The 26,812-nt window shown below is 44.2% G+C and overlaps 1 protein-coding gene across 2 annotated transcripts in view; it reads left to right on the forward strand.

The window, feature by feature from the left end:
* MYO1D (myosin ID) overlaps positions 1-26,812 on the forward strand; it is a 178,907-nt gene that overhangs the window by 84,582 nt on the left and 67,513 nt on the right. For both annotated transcript variants that reach the window (XR_014540993.1, XM_083582581.1), the window contains exons 17-20: positions 10,538-10,761; positions 11,278-11,422; positions 13,478-13,582; positions 23,885-23,998. Coding sequence is in view for 1 of the 2 variants with exons in the window: in XM_083582581.1 (XP_083438707.1) it covers positions 10,538-10,761; positions 11,278-11,422; positions 13,478-13,582; positions 23,885-23,998 (588 nt within the window). In the remaining variant the exon portion in view is untranslated. The remainder of the gene's footprint in view (positions 1-10,537; positions 10,762-11,277; positions 11,423-13,477; positions 13,583-23,884; positions 23,999-26,812) is intronic.

Raw genomic sequence — 26,812 nt, forward strand, 5'->3', positions numbered from 1 at the left:
CCTTGCAATGATGGGGGTCTAAGCAAAATAGCATAATAATTAAGGGTATCCTTGTCCAACCCCCTTTTATGAAAGGTTCATTCACTTGATGCCCCAACAACTGTGATGGGGAAAGTTGAGGTATAGCAAGAAGTTACCTTGTTGTTGTTGTTTAGTCGTTTAGTCGTGTCCGACTCTTCGTGACCCCATGGACCAGAGCACGCCAGGCACTCCTGTCTTCCACTGCCTCCCGCAGTTTAGTCAAACTCATGCTGGTAGCTTCGAGAACACTATCCAGCCATCTCGTCCTCTGTAGTCCTCTTCTCCTTGTGCCCTCCATCTTTCCCCAAATCAGGGTCTTTTCCAGGGAGTCTTCTCTTCACATGAGGTGGCCAAAGTATTGGAGCCTCAGCTTCAGGATCTGTCCTTCCAGTGAGCACTCAGGGCTGATTTCCTTCAGAATGGATAGGTTTGATCTTCTTGCAGTCCATGGCACTCTCAAGAGTCTCCTCCAGCACCATAATTCAAAAGCATCAATTCTTTGGCGATCTTTATGGTCCAGCTCTCACTTCCATACATCACTACTGGGAAAACCATAGCTTTAACTTTGTTGGCAAGGTGTTATTAGATTTATTTCCTGTTGTGGATATTGAACACTGCTGGTGGTAGTGTTGTGCTGCAGCATATCTTTCTCCTGAGCCAAACCATCCAGTCTGAGAGGACTAATGCAGTAGTTATTAAAAAGGGGGTGGTCTTCTTCCCTCTCCCCTTTCAAAAGTGTGGTTCGTAGGTGATGGTCTTTCAGATGTTAAGTTCTGACATCCTGCACAACACCAAAGACAGGGCATCCTAATTGAAGCACTCCTAACAGATGAATGTCCATTCTTGAAAGGCTTCAGTGAAGATGCCAGCTTCCTTAGGCAGGATCTTTCTTCTTTTGTTTGCTTGGTTTCGGAGTTTGGAAATTCTCCTAAGTCCAACAGCTTTGTTACAGACATTGCTTACTGACTCATCTTCACAGCAATTCTTCGAACACTTCTGTGTAGTGCAAGTGCAAGACTTCTGCTGACTTCACAGTAGCTACAGATTTTGAAGTGGGTTCAAGGTCAGCATTTCATTGGCAAAAGCCCATGCATATTCATTGGGAGTCAGTGACACTGAGCTCAGTGAAACAGTTCCAGGTCAATGTACATCGGGTTGCAGCCATACTGTCGGGTCATGGCATGCCTCGGAAGTTATTTTCATGAAACTCAAGCACATACCGCTAGGCTCCTCGGGGTCAAAACCATGTTGCACTAAATGCATAGTCAAAAACCATGTCGGGGAATTTTAAAAATGTAATAGGAGGCATTAAATTTTCATTGGCACCCACAGGAGCCTTTTATCTCAGGCTTCTTGTGGGTTTGATGAGTGTTTTTCATCAGGATTACAGCTTGGGAAACGAGGTTTCATCTTCACATGCTGCAGTCCCAATGAAACACCCCCCACCACAAAGTATTAAAACTTTTAAAATCCCCTGACATGGTTCTTAACTACAAATTACGATCAACGTCTAGAGCCTGATCCTTATTTGGAAGCTTTGGCCATGTACTAGTCTTGTGTGCTTTGGATCCTGTGATTTTTATTTTTTATTTTTTTTGTAGGCTGCCTGCCTTTTCCACAGGCTTGTCAAGTTAACAGTACTGTGGGAGGGCCTGGTCCCTTTGCTTGACTCTTCACTGTCACTCCTTGCACAGCACTCGTAATTTAGGCTGCAGTGGGGCGTGTTTGCTCTTCGGCTTTTATCAATCTTTTAAATAACCTGCCTTTTTAATGATGCATTATGGTAGGTGTTAGAATGGAAGCCACTTCAGATCCTGGAAAGCATCTCACTGCTGTCGTTTCCTTGAACTCATCTCTTTTTTTTCTTACCATACTGGGTAGAGTGGAACTCTTGTACTTCTCTCCCACATGCCTCCTCCCTCCTCCCCCCGCCCCACAATTTTACCACCTCCAGAACCATATTTTGAGAAATAATGATGCATGTCACACATTGAAACAGATGGGGCTGTGCTCTTTATTTGCATATTTTAAAGTGAAATGTGTTTGTCATGAGTACAGTTCATCCCCCCCCCCCACCACACACACAGACAATTTTGGGGAAGGGAAGGAATTGTCCTTTGACTGTCAGTAAAAGAGAAGTTAAAAACAAACGTGATTCCTAATGTGGGGAGAGTTGGTTCGGAATTCTCACCTTAGGGCTGGGGGGTTCTGAGACTCGCATCTGGAGGCCTCACCTTATAGCCCGATCAAGGCCCAGGTTTGATTCAGCAGATAGCCAAATTCTATGAGCAGACTAAATTATAAAGCCAGAATGCAAACTCTGTTAAATGAACAGTGACAGCCTGTTCAGCATCTACCGTCGTAGCAGATTTATGAAGATGTGCTACCCTTGCTAAATAAGAAGCTGTGTCCTAATGGCATAGCAGTGAAGGGTCAAAGGGAATGGATTCAACAGCGAAATAGGAAATATGACCTCTGAAGGCCTTTCTAAAAAGCCCCAGTGTATATGTTGGGGATAATATCCACGTAAATATTAAAAAGCACTAGTACTGAACAAGAGCTAAATGTATGGTAATCATGTTCCTGTACTGGAATGGGAGGGAATAATTTCCACTACGCTTTAAGCTGGGGAGGGGGAAGAGATGCAGTAGTTGTATTTCTGTGGGAGAGAGGGTCTTACTTGTGACTATACTGTGATCGTTCCCGCCCACCGAATCACCATGACTTATGGCATGAAAATATACATAGAATGATTATTCTCTCAAGGATCAGCATCTCTGTTTGGGGCAGAGTGAAGCGAAGCTTTTAGCTTTGCTTGCTTAACGTTTTTTGTTTCTTCCATTTTAAGTTTCGACGATCCCCAAAAGGGCAAGAGGTGCTGGGTTGGGTTTGTGATCTAGGTGGGAAGTTGGCAGTCAGGAGACTCTGGCAGGCAGGAAAAGGTCAGTGGAAGCCAACTAACATAGAAGAGGTGAAGGGAGGAGATGTCAGAAAGCAATCACAGAGCAGCATCAAATGGGGGAAAGAGCACGGACTCACCTTCCAGTCTTAACGGGCAAGAAAGTATATAAGATAAACCACCTCTGATGTATTCTGCCTTCTCTATTCTACATTGAATTTCTGCTCCCATCTATATTGAATCTCTACTCTGTTTTGATGAATAATGCTTACCTGTCTTCTTTCGCTCCCAGAATATGGCCTTTTGACCACTCAAAAGGCCTTTTGTCAGGGGAAACTCTTGAAGCTTCCGCAACTTGGTCCTGGGGACTTGTCTTTTGTTAAGGACTCCCTTTGTGAGTGTAGCCCGGAGGCATGCCTGAACTGGGTAATTGGCCTGGCTGGGAGTGAGGGGGCTGCTTTTTGTTGATCTTTTGACTCTTAGAGAGGTTTGGGTAGCTTTCATAATACGGGCTGAGAGTGTCTCAGATTTTTGAGAATCCCTCTGTACTCCAGATTCGGTCCAGAATGCAAAATCCACCCAGTCAAGTGAATAATTTGCTTCAGTGTTCCCCAAACGCCGAAGGGAAAAATGGACTCTGCTTTGGGTCCCTGTACTGACTCATCTCTTCAGTGGGTTGGGGCAGGGGAATAGCAACCCTGGCTTATTTTGGAAAGCAAGAACATATCCCCCCCCCCAGCATTGACTATTATTTCTTGCTGTGCTACGTGCAGCAGCATATGGAAGGAGGAAAGGTAGCTGTAAGGCAAGCTAAAAAAAAACAAAACAAATACCCCTGCAATAATACTTAAGTGCAGTTTAGAAAATATAGCGTTAAGAGTAACAGAAAAAAATGATGCCCGTGGGGAACATGCGTGAGGCTGTAAATCTTTTTTCTTTTTTAAAATGGGAAGCTTGACACTTGTGTATGTTGTCACATGTATGCATACATTCATCCTTTGGCAAAGCTCACTGCCCTATGCAGACAAAGAGCTACTATGAACTGAAGAGACCTTGGACGCATTCCAGATAACTGTCATGTGCAGACTTAAAGACTAGCCGATTTATTGTTTCATGTGCTTCCGTGGGCTAGAATCCACTCCATGGAAGTTTATAAATGTATTGGTCTTTAATGTGCCACAATACTCTTTGTTGTGTTTGTTCCAACAAATACGGCTACTGCTCTGCAAGTTGTAACCCACCAAATAGCTTTGCAAGACCACCCACTGGGCAAACAGGGGTTTACACAAGTGTCGCATTACTCCTCCCGGCAAGTGTGCAGAACAAGCAATCCTCAAGCCCTGACTTAGAATTATGTCTGAAGAAGGATCGCTGTTTTGTGCCAAACGAACCACAAAGTCAAGGTTTGTTCTTGGCTTACCACTTGTGATTTGTTAAAGCAAAACAAAGCAAACCATCTTCCTTGGTTCAGATGTCACACTAGGCCAGGGACTATTATATTCCATTGTATTATTTATTGTTTGTATTTGATGTGTTTGCCATGCTGGGCTCATAAATTTAGTGATGTGTTTGCCATGCTGGGCTCATAAATATTTGTAGCCCACCCTTCACAAATGGTGTCCCATAAAAGAACAATTAGAATAAAGTACAATGTAGGGAGCAGCAAAGCATGCATGATTTGTTCATGCACAGCTAATCATGGTTTACAGTAGCTTACCAATTTTGTGCAACTTCAAAGTATTTTACTTTAACAATGCCTGCCTGTCTGCAACACATTCTTGATTACTTTCTGTATTTTAGTAGCAATAGACACGCGCGCGCACACACACACACACACACACACACACACATCAAAGCAGGATAGATGAAAAGATGATAATGCAACTGGTAGCTTGGGGAAAAGGCCACTTAAGTTTTGCTCTGGTTCCTAAACACTTTGGAGCTCTTGCTCAGGCAGCTCACAGCTTGTGGGCAGCTGCCAAAAAGAACTCAGTTTATCTCATAACATAGCAGAAGAGATGAGCAGCAAAAGTGGCATGCTGAAAGAAGATACCTTTGTGGGATAACAGCAACAAGCTTATGTGGTGATGCATACACCAATGCAATATCCTACTTACATTCTCTTTGACCAGTTGTTGTTCCAAGTAGAGACTGGAAATATGTGTGCGGGTGTAGCATTAATGCAGGGTCACTCAATAGGTTGGCTAGAAAATCTAGCATTTAGTCTGACCGCAGGTGGAAGGATGGATTTAAACTCAGCGGAGCAGGGTTTCCCCTTGGCTCAGTTTTTGGGGTTGAAGCAAGATTGATGATTCGTTTCTACTGCACGTAGGAAGGTATATCCTAACTGCTCTAGGTTGACAGAACTCTTTTCCCATGAAGGTTCACCAGTGCCTTAACCTGAGCGTATTTCAGGAGCAGAGTTTAAAAAACGATCTCTTTGATATGGATATGATAGCTATGGTGAATTGTTCACAAGTGTTTCTTCATTTAAACTCGATACTTTGCTGTTTTTCATTAACTTATTCTGAGACCCCCAAGTCTCTGGAATAGGGTAGGACAGTGGTTTTCAACCAGTGTGCTGTAGCACCCTGGGGTGCCTTGAATGATGGTCAGGGATGCCATGGGCAACCACTTGCCTCTGTCCCTCTTTCCTTCCCACCCCTCCTCCTCCCAAAGGCTTGCATACCTGTTTGTTGCAGCCGCCTTGACTTCAAGCTCCACAGGCGAATGGTTCCTCTGGGGCTGGTAAGGGGTTGCTGGTTGCCAGGAGCTGAGGCAGCCTCAGAGTAGGCAAGAAGGTGGTTGAGGAAGGCCAGGCAGGCAGGCAGGCACTGTGGTGGCCTTTCTTGTCCTTGCTGTGTGTAATGCCTGGAAGCTGAGTGCCCAGCGCTGAAGGGGGGCCTTTCCACCATGCAGGCCCTGCAGCGCCCACTTCTGCCTCCCAGTGAAAGGTTCTGGCCTCACGTTCACCTTTGGTCAGTCTCCACTGGGCCTCTAAGGCTGCAGGCATCCTCTTCCTAGGCCCCTGTGGGGCAGTGTGTGGGGCGGCAGCAGTGGCCGCCTGGAGGACTCCCAAGGAGAGGGGAGAGGAGAGGAGGCTTAGGGAAGACTCCACGAGGGTGTTCAAAAAAGGGTAAGAGGCTGCCGACTCTGCAGGCAAGGGGTGACATAACAGGGCTCCTGAGCCCCATAGGGTGCTGCAGAAAGAATGTGGACTCCAGAAGGTTGAAAACCTCTGGGATGGGATACTATCCACAAAAACATAATGGTCTTAAAACAGTGTTACAATGATTCACACATATTGAGTAGCGTTGGCTCTCGTCTTGAGTTTTCTGGAGGTGGGTAGAATTAAAGGGCTGGATATGTTCCAAAACGGATTGCATGATCTTCTCCCAGTTCAGAATCAGTGAGGCTTGCTTATTAATTCTTTGTTGGGACTCTGCAGCAAATATTTTCTCTCCCCATCTGTTTGTCCCTTGTTTCATCATTCCTAGCTTGACATAATCTATGGTTTAGTGAGGCATGCAGGAAGGACCTCCACTTGACACAAGCTTCATAAAACAAATAGCTGTGGTGCTAAATTGCCTTGGGTAATTAATTAATCCTACTGTAAATGGAAGTACTGATGCACATCTGTATGGATCCATAAGATGCCAACTCAGGAGCTGAATCAATTTCCCCAGCCACCCCCTCAGTGAATTGCAGGGCTGTCGGCTCACCAACAGGAGAAACAAAACAAAAAACCCTTTTCCGTTGAACTCAGAGAGACGAGTATTGCTCTAATGCAACACCAGGCAATTTGAAACAGAGTGCAACCATTGTAGAGTTGCTTGAGAACGCTTCATCTAATATGGTTGAAATGTAACACGAGTTGCATGGTGAGTATTTGACATCTACATTTGCCATCTCAGCCATTTGACATCCATAGGGTAGAGGAACTGCAGCTATGAAATTCTTCACAGTGGAATGTTCTCCCAAGCAAAGGAAATGATCTTTTCACCAGATCATGAGAAATGACCACTGAATTTGCCAATGTGTGTTTAGTGTTGTCGTATTATTTATATTTATTGGACTCCAGAGGGTTCTCCACTCAAGCATGAGGAACTGCCTTCATCCTCTTCTGCCTCGCCTCCCTCTGCAACTGAAACAATCCCTTTCAAAACACCTGCCCGTGCTGCAGCCTCTCTCCTTCAGATCCCTCTGCCAAACCCACCTTTCTCCCTCAGTAGATAAGAGGGCATTGCTAATGGGATTAGGTCCCACACTCTGACCTTTAAAGATAGGGATGAAAAAGCTGCTTGCTGAAGGACATCAGCCACCCACAAATTCACACACCGTCTTCTGCCTGAGACAGGGAGGCAAAGTTTTATTGGCACCATTCAGGGCTTTACCCCCCCCACCCCCCCCGTAAAAGGTGGCAGAAGAAATATAAATTTAAAAGAGATCATTAAGATGAATAGAAGACAGGGAGCCCCAATCCTAAATGCTTGCTTTTGGTTTGTCCCTGTCCTGCTGTTCTTTCCTCTAGAAAGTCAAACCTTGGTTGTCGAACGCAATCCATTCCGGAAGCTTCCAAAATGTTCAGCAACCAAGGCGCAGCTTCCGATTGGTTGCAGGAGCTTCCTGCATTCAAGTGGAACCTGTGTCAGATGTTCGGCTTCCAAAAAATGTTCAGAAACCGGAGCATTTCCTTCCAGGTTTTTGGCATTCGGGAGCCGAAACATTCCAAAACAGAGGCATTCCGGATCCGAGGTTTGACTGTAGTTAGATAGCTGTTTCTCTGATCTATTATGACATAGAGGAGTTCTTCAGTGGGCAGCAAGGCATCCACCTTTGCTTCACCTGTTCCTTACGGAAAGGAAGCATTGCTCATGGTCAGCACGACCCCTGGTGATATTCCTTCCTTTGAGTGTAGCAATGAGGTCCACATGAAAGCAGCTCTCCCAAACACTGAGGATGTGGAAGATGCATGGAGCAGTAATGCCTGTTCCTCCTTCTGTCAAAGCCCTAGGTCTTCATTTTTTGCTTGGGTATTTGACATAAGAGACTCTTGTTCCCTGGGATGTACTCGTTTTACATATTCCAATTAAGAATGTTGTCCTGTCCACAAGAAGAGAATTGAGCTACCCTTCATCCTTCCTTGCAGTAACTTGAATCATAAATCTGAATAACGGCTGAGCAACCTTTATCCTGTCTAGGGCAGGGTTCCCCAAACTTGGGTCTCTGTTGGACTACAACTCCCATCATCCCTCGCTAGCAGGACCAGTGGTCAGGGATGATGAAACCTGTAGTCCAAAAACAGCTGGAGACCCAAGTTTGGGAAACCCTAGTCTAGGCAACATTTTGCTCAGGGGCTTCATGCAGTGGGTGGAGCCAAGGCTCAATATGGGGAGGGCCGCCCATTTCCCCCCTCCTTCTTTGCCTTCCCTTCCCTGCCCAGAGGACTACTGGGGAAGGGGCTTATTGCTGCTGACCTGAGCATTTGAAATTCGTCCGAGTACTACAGGTTATCCACCCCTGCTGTAAATAAATGTAACAGCAGAATAGCTATACTTAGGAGACTGGTTTCTGTTGTCCTCGCTGTATTACGTAATTCTCTGCTTTATATAGTTGTGTTTTTAAGCGGCAGTGTCTATAGATCCCTTAGTCCTCATCCCTAGATCCTGTTGAGATTCCTGCATAGCAGGGGGATGGATTGGATCACCCTTGGGGATCCCTACAGTTCTATGATTCCGTGATCCCCAAACAAAATTAAGCCTGAGTCCACTTAACTTCGCTTGTCTGTTTACCCCGTCACCTTTACCTCTCCTTCCCTTTTGGGATTTAGATAGAAAGATGCTTGGAGCAGTAGCCTGTCTTTTGGTACGCTACTTGATCAAGGGCCATGTCTGGCAGTGGCACAATATAAATAATGATAGAGGGAGAATTGGGTTGGCACTTCTCTAACTCTGTCTCCACACAATTAATTAACTCTGCAGCATGGCATGACAAGGGAGCACTGGCAGTAGAACTCTGTATTGTTACTATTTATTAGCTTTCTTCCCCACCCTTCACCATCGTGTCCCGGGGCAGGTGGTGGCAATGTTGTAAATGCAATATTAAATTCAGTTAAAATGATTTATCATCAGAGGAGTAGGGTGGGTCCTAAGGGACTTCCAAGCGGCAGCTCTTCAATGTCCTGAAGAGCATTTTGCCCCTTCCCCGTGCCTAGCCGAAGCAGAATAAACTATGCAGATGTGGTTGTTTTTGCATAATTCACATAGCTTGTGTAAATCAGGCTTCTTGGTACAGGATCTGGACTAATTATTTAATATGAAGTATACACAGCTTCTTGCACAGTGCTTCATTTTGTGTATATATACAAGCAAAGGCTGGTGGGGTGAGTGGCAGGTGCTATCTGGCATGTATGCTCAAGTACACCGGTACCTCGGGTTATATACGTTTCAGGTTACAGACTCCGCTAACCCAGAAATAGTACCTCGGGTTAAGAACTTTGCTTCAGGATGAGAACAGAAATCGGGCAGCCGCAGCATGGCGGCAGCGGGAGGCCCCATTAGCTAAAATGGTGCTTCAGGTTAAGAACAGTTTCAGGTTAAGAACGGACCTCCGGAACGAATTACCGTATTTTTTGCTCTATAACACGCACCAGACCATAACACGCACATAGTTTTTAGAGGAGGAAAACAAGAAAAAAAATATTCTAAACGAAATAGTGGATATATGATTTTTGTGGTTCATGATGTGGCCACAGATATGTGATCTGACAGTGAGTTTGGAGTAGCCCAATGCAAAAATCCTGAGGATCCATGTGGATCCATGCTTTGTAACCACGGAGGAGGGAAGGAAGGGGAACCATGGATCCTCTGCTCACAACTGCAGCAGATCCCCCCCGCCACCCGCAGGCATTCACTCCATAACACGCACAGACATTTCCCCTTACTTTCTAGGAGGAAAAAAGTGAGTGTTATGGTGCAAAAAATACGGTAAGTACGTAACCAGAGGTACCACTGTACACAGTGGAACCTCGGTTTTCGAGTGTCTCAGAAGCCGAACATTTCGATTTTCAAATGCCAAAAACCCATAGTACAGTGGTACCTTGGTTCTTGAACTTAATCCGTTCTAGGAGTCTGTTCAACTCCCGAAACCATTCAAAAACCAAGCAGGAGCTTTCTGCCCTCAAGCAGAAGTCGCGTCGGACATTCGGCTTCCAAAAAACATTTGCAAACCGGAACACTTATTTCCAGGTTTGCGGTGTTCGGGAGCTGATTTGTTCAACAACTAAGCCGTTCAAGAACCAAGATACCACGGTAATTGCTTCCATTTTTGAACGTGCCTCAGAAGTCGAATGGCTTCTGCTGTGGGTTTTTTCAATTTTCTCCACTGACTTTGCAGCCCAGCCCTTTGCGCCTTGGTTGTCGAACATTTTGGAAGTCAAATGGTCTTCCAGAACGGATTACGTTCGACAACCAAGGTACCACTGTATTGTGAAATGCATGCTCCATTTGCACTATTACTTCATAGTAATACATGAAATATTGAGTAGGAAGAAGGAAACTACTCATCCCCCCTGCCCCCATTTCTCTTGTCCTAACTTTTTTGCGGGGGCTTCTATAGGTTTGGAGAGGCACGCTGGCTCGCCTGCGCTACAAGAGAACCCGAGCTGCCCTCAAGATCATAAAGTGCTACCGCCGATACAAAGTAAAGTCATATATCTGCGAGGTTGCCCGGCGATTTCACAATGTGAAGTCTATGAAAGGCTACGGCAAGCATGTGAGATGGCCCACCCCACCCAAAGTGCTGCGGCGGTTTGAAGAGGCTCTGCAGGCAATCTATCACAGGTAGGAATCGAAGGCAGTTTGTTTCTTGGGCTACGGAGCAGGAACATTACCTGATACTGCCAGGTGCAGTGTAACCTCGAAAGCCAAACGCCTTGCAACCCGAACGTTTTGGCTTCCGAACGATCAAAAACCGGAAGCGATTGTTCCATTTTTTGAAGGTTTTTTGGAAGCCAAATGTCCGGTGCGGCTTCCAATTGGCTGCAGGAAGCTCCTGCAACCAATTGGAAGCCGTGCCTTGATTTTTGAACGGTTCTGGGAGCCGAACGCATTCTGTTCGAAACCCAAGTTACAACTGTATTGTATTTGAGAAAGTTGCAAGCACCATTTAAGGATGTGGCAGCCGCAGAACAAAGCCAGCCTGCGGTTCTTTTTAGATATGCCAATCAATTGGTGAGTGGGAAATGCAGAATTGTTTGTATGAAAATGCTGATAACTATTTAATTGGGCAACCGTATATTCCAATCCCTGTGCTAGTCTGATGTGCAATTGCTTCTGGTTTGTTTGGTTTTTTTCCAGGTGGAGGGCGCACGAACTCATCAAGAGCATTCCCCCCAAGGATGTGCCTCAGATCAGGGCAAAGGTGGCAGCAGTGGAAGTGCTGAAGGGCCACCGAAGTGATATGGGGATCCAAAGAGCCTGGCAAGGCAACTATATTGCATTGGTAAGCATAGTAGAGCACACAAAACGTCAGTCATTGCCTTCTGTGATACCACAAAGATAAAAAGTAAATAACCAAGGCCCATGCTATCAATTCTTTACTCCTTGCAAAAATAGCCTTTTCCTCTTAAACTCCAATCCTTGTCCCTCTTTCCCCTAATTCAAGACCTAATTGATTTTTTCTTAGTCAAGAACAACAACAAAATTATTACAGAACTCTGTCAAATCTCACCCTGCAAACCAGTCCACCATGTCCAATCTTTAAAGAAAGTGAAGTACCGTATTTTTTGCTCTATAACTCACTTTTTCCCTTCTAAAAAGTATGGGTAAATGTGTGTGCATCTTATGGAGCGAATGCAGGCTGCGCGGCTATCCCAGAAGCCAGAACAGCAAGAGGGATCGCTGCTTTCACTGCACAGCAATCCCTCTTGTTCTGGCTTCTGAGATTCAGAATATTTTTTTTCTTGTTTTCCTCCTCCAAAAACTAGCGTCTTATAGAGCAAAATATACAGTATATTAAAAACAAAGTAGGCAATCTAGCTGTATACAAGTATTCTGCAGAATTTATTCTAGTGTGAAAATTGGAAGCATTTGCAAGTGGAAGGTGTGATTATTTTAAACACGTGGTTCCAGGCGATTTCCTATATTGGTTGCCTGCAGACACCAAAGCATCCGTTGAAATGTGTAGGTGGTTTTCTCAACTATGGTTATAACTAGAAGAAGGGCTTTCACTTCTCAGTCAGAGGATGGTATAAATGAATGAGCCCCAAATGAAGTTAAACTTCTGTTCAGAATACCCTTGTAAAATATGCTACCAAAGGCAGAATTAAACCGATAGGAAAATAAGCCTTGTTGAGGAAGATACAGTGTATGTAGAATGAAGTTCTGCCCCAACACACTTTTGAAATAATTCGGCATCATGCATGTAGATGGGATGATCTCACAAAAACTTGTAATACATCTGTTAGTCTTTAACGTGCCACAAAACTGCCATAGCTACCCCTCTGGAAGTTGTTACCTCACCAAAAGCTCTTGGTTGTGCAGTTGTGTTCTCATCCTGAAGCAAAGTTCTTAACCCAAGGTACTATTTCTGGGTTAGCGGAGTCTGTAACCTGAAGCATCTGTAACCCGAGGGAGCACTGTATACTATTAGCTGGAGAGAAATAGTGGGAGAGCGCAGTTCTCTTCCTTGGGGCTTTCCAGGAGCTTCTGTTTGGAAACAAGGATGTTGGATTAGCACAAATGTCCTTCTAGTCTAGAAAGACATTTGTGCTTAGTCCAGTAGTGCTGCTCTTCTGTGTTCTGTGACCATACTTGAAAAGAAGGCCCCATGTAAGCATTGGGTTCTGCAATCTATTGTATGAAAAACAAACAGAATGCAGGACAAAACAAACTTGTATGCCTCCTTAGAATGCCGACTCACTCCCATTTTTCAGGGATGTAGAAACCACGCCCAAGCCCTTTCATAAGAAAAGCACCGGATCAGACCGAAGTCTTTTTCTCACAGTGGCAAGCCTATAGGAAACAAGCAGGGCCAGATTGCAACAATGAACACTCTCCCCACTTGTGATTCCCAAAAGCTGTTATTCAGGAGGACACTTTATTTCAGGCTTCCTCAACCTCAGCACTCCAGATGTTTTTAGCCTACAACTCCCATGATCCCTAGCTAGCAGGACCAGTGGTCAGGGATGCTGGGAATTGCAGTCTAAAAACATCTAGAGGACCGAGGTTGAGGAAGCCTGCTTTATTTGCTGCCTTGTTCAGAAAACCTAGGAAATTCAACTCCATAATTAAAAGACTGATGGCCATCTCTTACCTGAGCAGTTCTTAACATATCCTGCTCTAACATAGTCTCTGTTTAAGAACTGCAACTTTTGGAATCAAGGAGGTGCTGGGCTTGGAATGCTGTCTTTGTGTTGAAAGATAGCAATTGCGGTGTTGTTACAAATGTATATTTGAGACTTCTATAGCTGGCTGACCTGGAATGGTAAGGATGCTGCTGCCCTTGCTTTAATGATGAAGACAAATTACCTGCCTGTCTTCCTGTTTGCTCCTTTAGAATCCAGATAACCCTCAGGCTGCAGGCTCATTCGTCCCCATTGCCAATGAGTTGAAACGAAAAGACAAGTTCATGAATGTTCTCTTCTCGTCTCACGTCCGCAAGGTAAGCACAGCAACTGCTGCAGAAGGACGATGAAAGCCTCTGGAAAGTAAGGGGAGGGGAGGGCTTCATCAAGAGGCTTTTACATTGCTGAAGCTCAGGTAAAGGAATTTTGAAATACTAAAAAAAATATGAAATTATTTCAAAAAGACAAAAAGAGGATAATATTTAGAGCTAGGAAAGTGAGAAAACGGTCAGCAAAACAGGTGAGGATTTGGGGAATCAAACTTAAAATTTATTGTAAAGAAGTTCAAAACGGGTTGAACGTGAATAGAATAAAGAAGACCTACATTGGGGCGCTGAATTTGTGTGCATTTTGAGCAGATCTGCTTTTGCAATAGTCCTTCAGCTCTGCTGTGTTAAGCAGATGAGCTCAGGGAGTTACAGGGAGATCTCCTTTGAAATGCGAAGGTCAGATCCATACTAAAAAGCTTCTTCGCAGGCACCTTTGGTCTGGTGCTGGCATCATGTCCTTTGGTTCCTGGGTAACTTGCTTGGGAGAGCTGCTTGACTCCTTGGCCTTTATTCTGCAGAATTTTGCAGGATCCCATTCCTCCAGCCCTGTGCTTTTAAAACACACTAAACCTGAGAAATCTCAAGTTTTGGGGTGAAACGTCATCAGTAAGGTGATGATGTATAGCTCTACCTCCCCATCTGCTTTAGGTGACATTGCCAAGGTCCTAAATAGATTCTGAATGGGATGGCTAATGACCAGTAAATTGAGGTTCAGTCCAGATAAGATTAATGATACACTTGAGCAAGGAAATCAGATTCAACCTCTTCTACATGGGGAGGGGTTTGCCCTCCCTCCCAAAGGATCATGTTCTCATCTTGGAAGTGCTTTTAAATCTGGATGATCAAGTTATCTTTTGTGGCCTCTGGCACTTCGTTCAGCAGCTTTGGCTGATTCAGCAGCTGTGGCCAATCCTGGAAAAACATGACATGTACTCAGTTATTCATGCCCTTAAAGAATCTAGATTGCATTACTGCATTGTGCTCCACGTGATGTTGCTTTTGAACACGTATCTAGAAACTACAACTGGTGTGAAATGCAAAACCTTGTTTGCCAACTGCCTCATGCCCTAGGAAACATTTCTTTAGAAACTAAGCTGACTGCCAGTTAGTTTACAAGCACAATTCAGAATTTCCATTTTGACATTTAAAGCCTTAAATGGCTTAGAACAATAGTACCTGAAAGATCACTAGCTCCCACATGAATCTCCTCACCTCATAAGATTCTTGTCTGAGGCCCTGCTCTGTGCCCCCACATTTTGAAGCAAGATGTGCAGCAATAAGGAACAAGGCCTTTCCAGTTGTGAAGCTGCTCTTCCCGGACACAATTCATTCCTTCACAATTCCCGCTCTATGTTAGAAAGAGATTGAAATCAGTACTGCTTCCCTCAGTTTTTATTGAGAATCAGTATTGCTGATGTTTTCACTACATCATATTTTGATTTAAGGTTTTTATTGTGCTAGCTCCAGTGTGAATCAGTTTTGTTTGAGAGGTGGAATATAAATAATTTAAATATATATCCCTTCACCGGGGATGGCACCAATAATAGCCGGCCAGCGCAGACACAATACTGCATATTCTCCTGACTGAGGTTAGGAGATCAGTAACCCACCTGAGATTTGAATATTCCCCTCTTTTCTCTTACCATCAAGGTGGCAAATTCCCCCACTTCTCTTTTGGGAATCAACATGGTTAGCATACATGAATTAACCACAGTTAGCTGCCACTCTTAAGTTTAGAGACGTTGTTAGAACCAGATTAGCAAATTCAGGTCTGAGCTAAAAATGGTTAGGGTTAAAATCTGTTTGCATGTAACACTAACCACAGCTTGCTCCAGAAATGGAAGGGAGAAAGACTCACATGCAACAGGGGAGGGCAAATGTATAGGATACTTCTGATTTTGTAATCATGATCAGCTAGGGTTGTGTTTGCCTTGCACTAGCCTGCCTTGTTGTCTAACCTTGGTTAAGAAGATTTCAAATGTGTTGTGAACCCATGGTTTAATTTGCTGAACCCCACCCTACCCCCCAAATGGTGTAAGGGGATGATCTGCTTCTCCCCTTTTAAGCAGGAGTCTGGAGAGAACACAAAATTGCCATAACTGTGGCTTGCTCAGTGCTGATATAACACATAACCATAGCTTCACATCCCAATTTGGGGCTAATCCTTAACTGTGTGTAGCATTTAAGGTAAAGGTACCCCTGCCCGTACGGGCCAGTCTTGCCAGACTCTAGGGTTGTGCGCTCATCTCACTCTATAGGCTGGGAGCCAGCGCTGTCCGCAGACACTTCTGGGTCACGTGGCCAGCGTGACAAGCTGCATCTGGCGAGCCAGCGCAGCACATGGAACGCCGTTTACCTTCCCGCTGGTAAGCGGTCCCTATTTATCTACTTGCATCCGAGGGTGCTTTCGAACTGCTAGGTTGGCAGGCGCTGGGACCGAATGACGGGAGCTCACCCCGCCACGGGGATTTGAACCGCCGACCATGCGATCGGCAAGTTCTAGGCGCTGAGGTTTTACCCACAGCGCCACCCGCGTCCCTTAAGCATTTAATTATGGTTAAATTCAATGTCTGTATAAGGGCATTTCTTAGGTTTGGTAGTATTTCCTTCAGCTTGGGTGTATGTAGAATATAGCAGAGGGCTGTAAAATACTTCCTTGGTTTATTCAGTTGACATTTAGGAAGGGTGTGGATCAGTACAAATACTGCTATACAGTCATTACTCCCCCTTCCTGCAAGGTAGAAGAATGATGAGCAAAGGAGAATTCATCTGTTCTCTGTCCTTGAGTGCCTCTAAATCCCTTGCATGTACCTGCTTTAAAGGATGCTTCAATCTGACTTTGTGTTAGGACTGACAAGCCGCATCTTTGTCAGGGAGTTTTCTGGAATGTATTTTCTCTCTCTGTGTTACATAATTTTAATCTCTTTAAATCTTTTCTCACATCCTTCCTGATTCAGATTTCCAAGCATAATGTAACAAAGCCCTTTACCCTTCGAGTTGCAAAAGATTTGTTTGGTTTTGATTGGTTTAAACTCTAATGAAAACATACTAGAAATAGACAGCCAAACAGAAAGCTTTTTGTGATTGGCGATATAGATCTTGATTGATAATGGGATCCCTCCACAGATGTGTGTTCACGAGATGCACATCTCCAGATTTTTCCTCAAGGAAGCAACAGTGCATTGTGCAGATCTGTAACGGCGATGCAATTTTTTCTTGCTCTGTTTGCATTCTTTCTTTTTTCAAACTGTGTTTTTGCCGCAAAGGATAAATAAAGGAAGCAACTGGGCTACATCAGGAAGAAATAGAAAGCCTGTACGGGGCACAGAAAGTTTCCTCCCCACACCCAGCCTAAAGACTAAGACATCTTTCCCCAACTTTCTTGCACCAGCAGCACTCTGAGAAATCATTGCTCTGCACACGTGTAACATGTGAACTGTTATGTGGCCATAAAACATTACCTTTGCTTTGAAAAGAGAATTTTATTAATTAATAAAAAAAATTAATTTTATTAATTAAAAATCAAATGCACTGGCTGTCTGTTTGCTTCTGAATCCTAAACAGTTTGACACTAAATTACTTGGTGGACCACTGGCACCCATATGAGCCTGCTTCAAGCCCCAAGAACGACCACAGAGGTCTTGCTCACAGACCCGCCAGTAGTATACAGTCAGGCTGGTGGAAATACAAGACAGGGCCTTTATGGTGATGGCCACTTACCTGTGGAATTCCCTCCGACAAAAGGTGCATTTGGTCTCATCCCTGTTTTCTCTTAGGCAGGCCATTAAAATGTTTATTTTCCATTAGCCTTTGATTAGGTAGCTTGTGTAGGTTTTAAACTTTCTTTTAACATTATTAGTACAGTCTTACCTTGGATCCCAAACGCCTTGCGACTCGAACGCCTTGGTTTCCAAACACCGCAAACCCGGAAGTGAGTGTTCCAGTTTGCGAACATTCTTTGGAACCCAGTGTCTGACGCGGCTTCCGATTGGCTGCAGGAGCTTCCTGCAGCCAATCGGAAGCTGCACCTCGGTTTCCGAATGTTTTGGAACTCAAACGATTTCCGTTAGATAACCAGGGTATGACTGTACTGTGGTATCTGCTGGCACAGGTTGGCTGGGTGTTATATGCTTGTTTCGTTTTTATGCTGCTCTATTCGCTTTTAGATGCTAAAAATGTATCATTGGTGTTTGGCTCTAGTGGTTGGATTGGTAATGCTGTTTTATTGCGTTTTGTCATCATTATTTGAGAGCCACTTTAAAAGGGCTTCAGTTTTTAAAAGCAACGTAAAAATCACTTAAATAAAAATAATAATCAAGAGCGGCCACAAGCAAATCTGGCCTTCAATCCCAAAATCACAAGGCTCTTTTTCACTCTAACTCTGAATTTCCATTTCAGTCTCCTTTGCTCTGCATAAGCATGTCTTCTTTCGACTGCTATTGTTCTCTTCCCTCTTTCTTTTAATGCATTTGGCTATGCTGCTTCCTATGTTGATAGCAGCCTGCTTTTTCACATCAGTCCCACAGCCTTTCCCTAACAGCCAAAGCCAAGTGTTTTTTGCACTTTCGGCTCAGTTCCCCTTCTCCCCCCGCCCCCTTTCTTCATCCCTGTCAGGTTTTGTCCTTGCCCATTTGTCCTCTCCATTTAACAAACAATAACTTCACACTCTGCAAACATGTAAGGAGGAAAAGGCAGGCACAGATTCCTTATACTCACAGCGAGCTTCTGCTGCGGATTGGGAGTTCCTGGTGTATGTCCCTGCATGTTTTTAAAGGACATATCTCTGCTTTTCCCATATCCTACATTGGTATGTTGGGGAAACACTGGTGTCACTGCTAAAAGTGTGAAGCACCCCTGAAACAGCAGTGATGGTGTTAACGGCTTTGTACTGATCAGCATGCAGGGCACACTGTCAACGCTAAGTAGATGCTTAGTCAAGAAGTGGCCAGGTTAGGGGAATTGCAAAGCAGAAAGCAGGCTGCTTTTCTGCTTACAGACAACAAATGAGAGAGAAGAAGTGATGGCTTTAGAAAGTGGAATATTGGGTGCTTAGTATCGGTTGCCTTCAGGCAGAATTTGCAGTTGCTCTTTTGCTTGATGCTCTTGTGCAGGGGTCAGCAAACTTTTTCAGCAGGGGGCCGGTCCACTGTCCCTCAGACCTTGTGGGGGGCCAGATTATATTTTGGAGGGGAAATAAAAAATGAACGAATTCCTGTGCCCCACAAATAACCCAGAGATGCATTTGAAATAAAAGGACACATTCTACTCATGTAAAAACATGGCTCACTTACTAGAGTCCATTTGCTCTGCAGGTGTTTTGTGCAGTTTGGCCACTCTGCTTGTCGAGTAATTGAGTTTGGATAGTTTGGATTTTGTTTTTTTGCGGTGCTACAAACGTTGCATTAAAGTAGAAACTTGGAACTTAACGGCTTTGAGATCCTTTCTTGGTCTTCTGGTCTCAAATTCAGCAGGTGTAGCATAAGTCAAGATACTGGGCAAGATACTCATTTCTGCTGTGCTCAGAATCTGCATGGGGGCTCTGATGTGCATATAAAACTCAGCATGAGTTTCCCTGTTCTCTTCAGTACAAAGGACAGCTCCGTGTGTGCAAGGCAGGATGCTGACTTTAAGAGAAAGTTACTACATTCTTGCTTTCATGGCACTCTTTGTGTACGCTAGTTACTGGGCTAGAGCTACAATATCTGTTGAAATGCTTGATCTAATAAATTGGTCTGCTGTCTCTGAGATGCTCTTGCAATCTACTTTGTCACCATTTTGTTGTTGTTTAGTCGTTTAGTCGTGTCCCACTCTTTGTGACCCCATGGACCAGAGCACGGCAGGCACTCCTGTCTTCCACTGCCTCCCGCAGTTTGGTCAAGCTCATGTTAGTTGCTTCAAAACACTGTCCAACCATCTCGTCCTCTGTCATCCCCTTCTCCTTGTGCCCTCCATCTTTCCCAACATCAGGGTCTTTTCCAGGGAGTCTTCTCTTCTCATGAGGTGGCCAAAGTATTGGAGCCTCAGCTTCAGGATCTGTCCTTCCAGTGAGCACTCAGGGCTGATTTCCTTCAGAATGGAGAGGTTGGATCTTCTTGCAGTCCATGGGACTCTCAAGAGTCTCCTCCAGCACCATAATTCAAAAGCATCAATTCTTTGGCCATCAGCCTTCTTTATAGTCCAGCTTTCACGATTTCAGCACCAGTTAAATAGCCATCCGTCTGAGATTACTACTGCTGCTGTTACCATATCATAGATAACAATGGCCAGGGTAGTCCGGAGATTGAAATTGCTGCTGGTGAAAAGCATTTCATGCTACAGAAGCCACTTGTACCTTCAGAGATGAGACTGGATCTAACAACATCCCCAAACTACAAATCTGCCCCTAAGCGGTTGTGCAATTCTGCCCAAACAGACTGAATCTTGTCTCCCTGGGTAAACAAGCCATTCACCCAAAGGATCTGTTTGCTAGTCTGGAGTTAGTTTCTGTTTACTGACCCTCTCCCAGTCCAGTACTGATCTTAGGTACTGGTTTATTGCATCAACTGCATCAGCTGAATTGGCAAACAAGGGTGAAACAGAATTATGTGTCACCGGTATACAGAAAGTGTGCCTCAGTTCTCTGTTCCACTGAGAAACTAATCAGTGGTTCCATGTAGATTTACTGTAACTGCAACTTTTATACCGTAACCTATATGGCCATATCCAATGCTAGTCATACTCTTGAGTAGACGCACTGAAATTACTGAACAGGTTCATTATTTGGCAGATTACGTTGGAGCACATTCTGTAGCAAGGATAACTCCTCCCATTGGAACCTGATAGGTAGAAGAAGAAGAAGAGTTTGGATTTGATATCCCGCCTTTCACTCCCCTTCAGGAGTCTCAAAGCGGCTAACATTCTCCTTTCCCTTCCTCCCCCACAACAAACACTCTGTGAGGTGAGTGGGGCTAGGGCCTTCAGAGCCATACATCCCATAATAGCTAGCCTGTACACTTGATACAGCATTGACTTCTTCTCCCTTCCTCCCACTCACTCCACAAACATGGGACACATCCTTAAAATAATTAGTCATTTCATAGTGGCTCTTGTGAAATCACCTAAGGTCAAGACACTTTTACTCTGTGTGTGTGTGTGTGTGTGTGTGTGTGTGTGTGGTAGTAATCATGGTGAGATATTCAGTCTTGTGGACTAAACAGTGTAACAGACTTTGAAGATTGCTGTTGGAAGCGAAGAAGGCAATCAGTCCCCTGACACGGTCAGAGCAGCTGTATGTTTATGGCAATCAATAAGCACACAAGTGTTTCACTTGTTTGTCAGTAGTACATTTTCCACTTGGCCATAGTGGCTGAGGAAGCCCATCTTCGTGAATGCCTTGAAGCAGCAGGGACAGAGCAAATCAGGTGTTGATTATTCATAGCAATGGAAGAAGTGGTAATCAAAGAGAATCGTGGCTTACCTTTGCTCTTCTTTGTCTTTCTGTGTTTCTGATTGATGGAGTGGAGCTTTCCATGTTGAAGATGGTGCTGTTACATGCATAACTATATGGCACGTGCAGTGTGTACTGGCAATTAGTACTGCTGCAGAAGACAAGACCTAGTTTCCCATCTGTCATCTCTTGGCTAGATGGTTCTTCAGAGCATTGCCTACTCTCTGTGTTTGACACCTAAACCTCTTAGCTGATTTTGAGTTACTGATACAAGTGACAAGCTACCTGGAAAGGGTGAGGTGTCCTACCTTTGCACAGATGTAAGGGATTATTTGACTCTGTTAAAGAGAGCATGCTGCTTTTTCTGAAGGACTCACGTTGGTTACCAATAAAGGAGATGCTAATTGTGTAATTTGAGCTCCTGCCAAACAGTAGGATGAAGTCAGAAAGGCTTTATGCCTTGGAGAGGGCTTCCTTGTTCATCATTATCTCCACAGGCAGCTGGGTTTTGTTTTTATTTTTAAATTGTAAAGAACCTAGAAAACTGTAGACACATTATTAATAATAATAATAATTAATAATAATAAATATGCATTGCTGCTTGTCCTATTCTCATTAGTTAGGATGAACAGTTCTTCTAAGATTTATCCTCCTTCTTTTTAGTGAAAATGATTTCTGTACATATGCATGTGCACGCTCACACACAAATATACCCCTCTGATTTTTGGGCATGGGGAAACTTGTTCTGCATTCCAAACCATCTCTTACTGAAATCCATTGGAGTAGTCTTTTGTTCTTTCTCCTCCTGCTACATCCAGCCATGTGGAATAGATAGATAGATAGATGATAGATATAGGCAACCCGTCTTCAAGGCTATGCTTTGAACTATCATTTTAATTCCGTTTGCCCAGCTGGATGCCTGTCAATAGCAAGTTGGAAGGAAAAACTGATCTAATGGTGCATATCTCAGCAGGGGACTCAATTGTGGTTTACTGAATCCCAGTGGCATCCTCAATTAATTTCAGATTTGGAGTCTTTAGCTGTAAAAGTAGTAACAAGTGTTTTTCCTTTCACTGATGGAAATGGTTTCAGTCCCATTTTGGAAACCGTTAGCAAACAGTATGTTTCACGTTGCTAGCATTACAAACGTAATGGTAATTTAGAAATTGTGCTGTTCTGCCCTCCCACACACTCCCAAACACACTCACACACAGCAGAATACCCTGGCATTTGCTATCTTTAGAGTTGTCACAGCAAGACATGAGTCTTCCTGTTACAAAAGGCATCCAGAGTTGACATCTTTAGGGCGTTCCCGGATAATGCTAGTTTACATACATGCTGTACGTATGTGAAGCCATGTTACTTCGCGGTGGCCATAATCGAAACAGTAAAAACTTCAATGAAATCAATCTGAAAAACCGAGTAGCCTACCGTAAACCAGTTAACAGAAAAGTGGGGTTATTGCACTGCATAATAGCGGGGGCTCAGACAGCCACCCTGAAAGCCTCATGACTAGGTGACAAAACAAAATTTACGGGGAAGCCATGCTATGATGCTGTTGCCATGATGTTATGCACTGTTCCTCTCGTCCACCAGCTGCAATTTAATCAGCTTGGGAATCTGGAGCAATACCCCCAGTACTGATCAAAGGAGAGAAGTAGCCAGCTCCCAAGCCATTAGGGCAGGTGTGGGGAACGAGTGGGGAATCTTTTTTCAGTCCAGGGTCTGCATTCTCTTCTGGGGCAACCTGTCTTTTTCTTTTTCTCTCTTTTTTTTTTGAACTTGAAGGATCTTTATTGAGTTAAAATGAATACATACACACTGTACTGTCTGGGGCAACCTTTCAGGGGCCACGTGCAAGCGGTGGACAAGGCCAAAGGCAAAAATGGGCAGAGCAACAAACGTAAACGTCACCTTTGTATATAGACTAATTTCTACACACATTCGTACACTCTGCTCTTCCCTCCATCCAGGTGAGCAAGAAGCATTATTGGAGTTCAGGGATACATTCCATCCAGGCAAAAGCACTCAGGGTGAAAAGCAGGACCAGTGAGAGGTGTTGCCTGGGAGCATCACCTGGGGAAATCTGAGGGGCAAATAGAGAGGCATTGGGGCCTCATTTGGTACCCAGGCCTGAGGCTTCTCACCCCTTTCTTAAGGCTGTAAAGGAAAGAACTAGGACTTGAATGGAGTCCAGAAATACATGGCTAGCCAATGAAGATAAGAGCACCAGAATAAAACCTGTAACAATCTGGCAGCTGTATTTTGGACTGATTTCAAGCTTCTGGGTGTTTTCAAGTGCAGCCCCATGTAGAGTGCATTACCGTAGACTAGTGTAGACTTTAGCTTTCATACTCTGTCTGTGAAACTTCCTAGATAACTTCCAGTATACCAGAGAAAGCCGAAGCTCAGGTAAGACCTGCCTTTAAAGCAAAGTCCTGCCCTTTTGCAATCAGCCATGCTCTGTTTTTGGCAGTTTATGTGGTTAGAGGGCTGGTCCCTGTCCCTCTTTAGTGAACAAATACAGGCAACAACAGGATCATCAAGTCTGGGCTGATATCTTACCAATCAAAGTTAAGCTAACGGAAGTACTTTTCCTTTCTTTTTTAATCTCATTGTTTTCAATTACTGCTTTCTACACAATACCACCAAGTTGAACTCATCTTAAATCTGGACCATTTTTAATCCTTCTGTCAGTTAAAACCTGATGTGCGCATGCCTTTTAGAACTGTGGAAACAAAATTCAAACATCTTAAGGAGCTAATAATTCTACTATCACACTGTTCAGAGTGTGTGAAGTGTGTTTTGTTTTGTTTAAAAAAGGAAATGACTTTTAATTCTCATGGGGATTTGATTATTTGCAGATAAACCGCTTTAGCAAAGTGGAAGATCGGGCAATTTTTATCACTGACAGACACCTTTATAAGATGGATCCAACAAAGCACTACAAAGTGATGAAAACCATCCCACTGTACAATGTAAGTATTGGAGCTGGAGCCTGGACTCCACAGTACGAAATTGCTAATGATCCAATTTCTCTGTTGTAAAATTGATGAGAGCTCTGGTCAGAATTCTGTGAAGTGCATAGAGGTATTTTATCTGTATATCTTCCACAAGTACAGTGGTACCTTGGGTTAAAAACTTAATTCCTTCTGGGGGTCCGTTCTTAACCCGAAACTGTTCTTAACCTGAAGCACCACTTTAGCTAATGGGGCCTCTCACTGCCGCTGCGCCACCGCCGCATGATTTCTGTTCTCATCCTGAAGCAAAGTTCTTAACCCGAGGTACTATTTCTGGGTTAGCAGAGTCTGTAACCTGAAGCGTCTGTAACCTGAAGCATCTGTAACCCGAGGTACCACTGTATATATATATTTTAAAAAACTTGCAACCCACTCTTTGTCAAAAACCCCCAGGGTGGGTTACATCAATAGTGGGATTGCAGTTCATAATTAGCATATTGTTGCTGGGAAGTTTCAGTTGGTGGTGGAACTATCAAGAGGAGATGCCCAACAGATCTCAAGTTGCAGACAGAATGGTATAAGTGCCAGCTCTTAAGGTAACAGGACTCTAAGCCATTCAGGCTTTATAGCTCAGTACCAAAACCTGGGCTCAGGCTCAGAAGCAAATAGGCAGTCAGTGCAGATCTTTAAGCACCAATGTTTATGGTCTTTAGCTTTCAGGACCATCAGAATACTGACAACTGTATTTTGCGCTATCTGCAGTCTCTAAACCATGGGTAGGCAAACTAGGGGCTGGATCTGGCCCAATTGCCTTCTAAATCCGGTCCGCGGACGGTCCGGGAACCAGCATGTTTTTACATGAGTAGAATGTGTCCTTTTATTTAAAATGCATCTCAGGGTTATTTGTGGGGCGCAGGAATTCGTTCATTTATTTTTTCCCCAAAATATAGTCCAGCCCCCCACAAGGTCCTAGGGACAGTGGACCGGCCCCCTGCTGAAAAAGTTTGCTGACCCCTGCCAGGTCTAAACCATATTCAAGGGCAGCTCCATGTAGAATGTTTTGCAGTAGTCTAAACAAAACGTTTCTGGAACCTGGATCACTCTGACCAGGCTATCCCATTCCTTGCCACCAAAGTCATTTGGGCTCCCAATGACAAAGTATCCAGGAGCACCTACCAACTAGAAACCTATTCCTTCAGAGGGAATGCAGCCCCATCCAGAGCAGGCTGCCTCCCTAATTCCCAGACCCAGAAACCACCAATCTGCAATACTTCTAGCATGTCAGGATTGAGCTTCGGTTTACTGGCTCTCGTTGCCTCCAGTACTGGTCAAGATACCTGCATGATGCTCTTGTCAATAAGCCTGCATGATGGCAGGAGAATGGGGGGGGCTGTTGTTCTTCCTCCTTCCCTAAAGGCTTAGAGGCACAGAGGAGGTTTGGAATCTTGTTATGTTGTAGTTTCTACTTCCAGCATGTACAGAAAGTGCTAATGGCTCCTAATCTCATTCTGTAGCACAGATAGGAAGTCTCTACAGCCAGCCGAAGGGCCAAACTAGATGGCATGGAAAATGCATGAGCAAGATTTCCTGCTTTTTTAAAAAAAAAAAATTACTTGGAAAGCCCCATGTGGCTGCTTTGAAGATCAAGGAAGTAGGACTAGGTTGTTTTGAACTCCTTTCCTGTTAGCTGTGTTTCCACACACTGTGTGTTCTTCCCCTACCCTCAGCCCCAACCTGTGAACTAATTCTTTCCAGAGGAGTGGTGCAATTTATCTTGGGGTAAATGAAACACTCACGTTGCTGCTTTCGCAACCCTCAAAGCAACTGCATGGGCCTGCTATTTCAGTATTTTTGAAAAGGGGGTAAGATCTTGATCACAGCTCTCCCTTCCCGTTGGCCACTGACTTGCAACTGTGTTTGTCTCTTGTGGGTCAGCTTGTCCCTTAAAGAATTTCTTTCAAACGTGTGATACTCAGCTCGGGGTTTGTGCCCACAAGGCCTGAAGAAGCTTAACTCATGCTGAAAGGCTGGCAGACTGGCTGGTGCAAAGGAGGTCACAGCTGGGTGACCTTGGGCCAGTCCCACTTTAAAGTCTCTCAGCCCCACTCACCTCGCAGAGTGTTTGTTGTGGGGGAGGAAGGGAAAGGAGAATGTTAGCCGCTTTGAGATTCCTTCGGGTAGTGATAAAGCGGGATATCAAATCCAAACTCTTCTTCTTCCCATGAACAGTGGCTGTCATAAAATGTTTGAAACACATTACTTTGCCTATGATGGCTAGTACATTCGCTTCACACATGCATTTGGTAGTATAATCAGATTTGGCCACTGAGGCACCCATGGGAACTCCCAGTGAATTGCAAGCCATTTCAGCTTGCCTTGCTTTCAGGGATCTGTTTTAACATGGTAGAAAAAAAAATTAATGTAGGATTTCAGTTAGCTCATAAAAAAACTCCAAATTTGTGTATGCGAGGACCAAGGAAGTGGGAAATAATGTGACACACAGTGGACAAAGGGCAAAAATTAAACACTCCGTATGGTGCTGGAATGTTGGAGTTTTATTTTACCATCCCGGCTTGCAAAGAAGCAAAAGGAATTGCCTAGTAATAAGTAGATAGTATGCATATTGCTGATGGCCTTCCTGGAGGAACTGCTCTTTTCCATTGTCTATTACTTCTAAGGACATCTCATTGAAATAAATGTAAATGAGACAAATTAGCTCTTGTTTTGTGCTGGAAAATGTTTCCGGAGCTGCTATGTCTGTGAGGATGGATTTGAAAGGAAATAAGTTTTCAAAGGGGACGTGGGTGGCGCTGTGGGTTAAACCACAGAGCC

Source organism: Podarcis filfolensis (assembly GCF_964270895.1).
Source record: "Podarcis filfolensis genome assembly, chromosome: 13".
Taxonomy (NCBI): Eukaryota; Metazoa; Chordata; class Lepidosauria; order Squamata; family Lacertidae; genus Podarcis; species Podarcis filfolensis.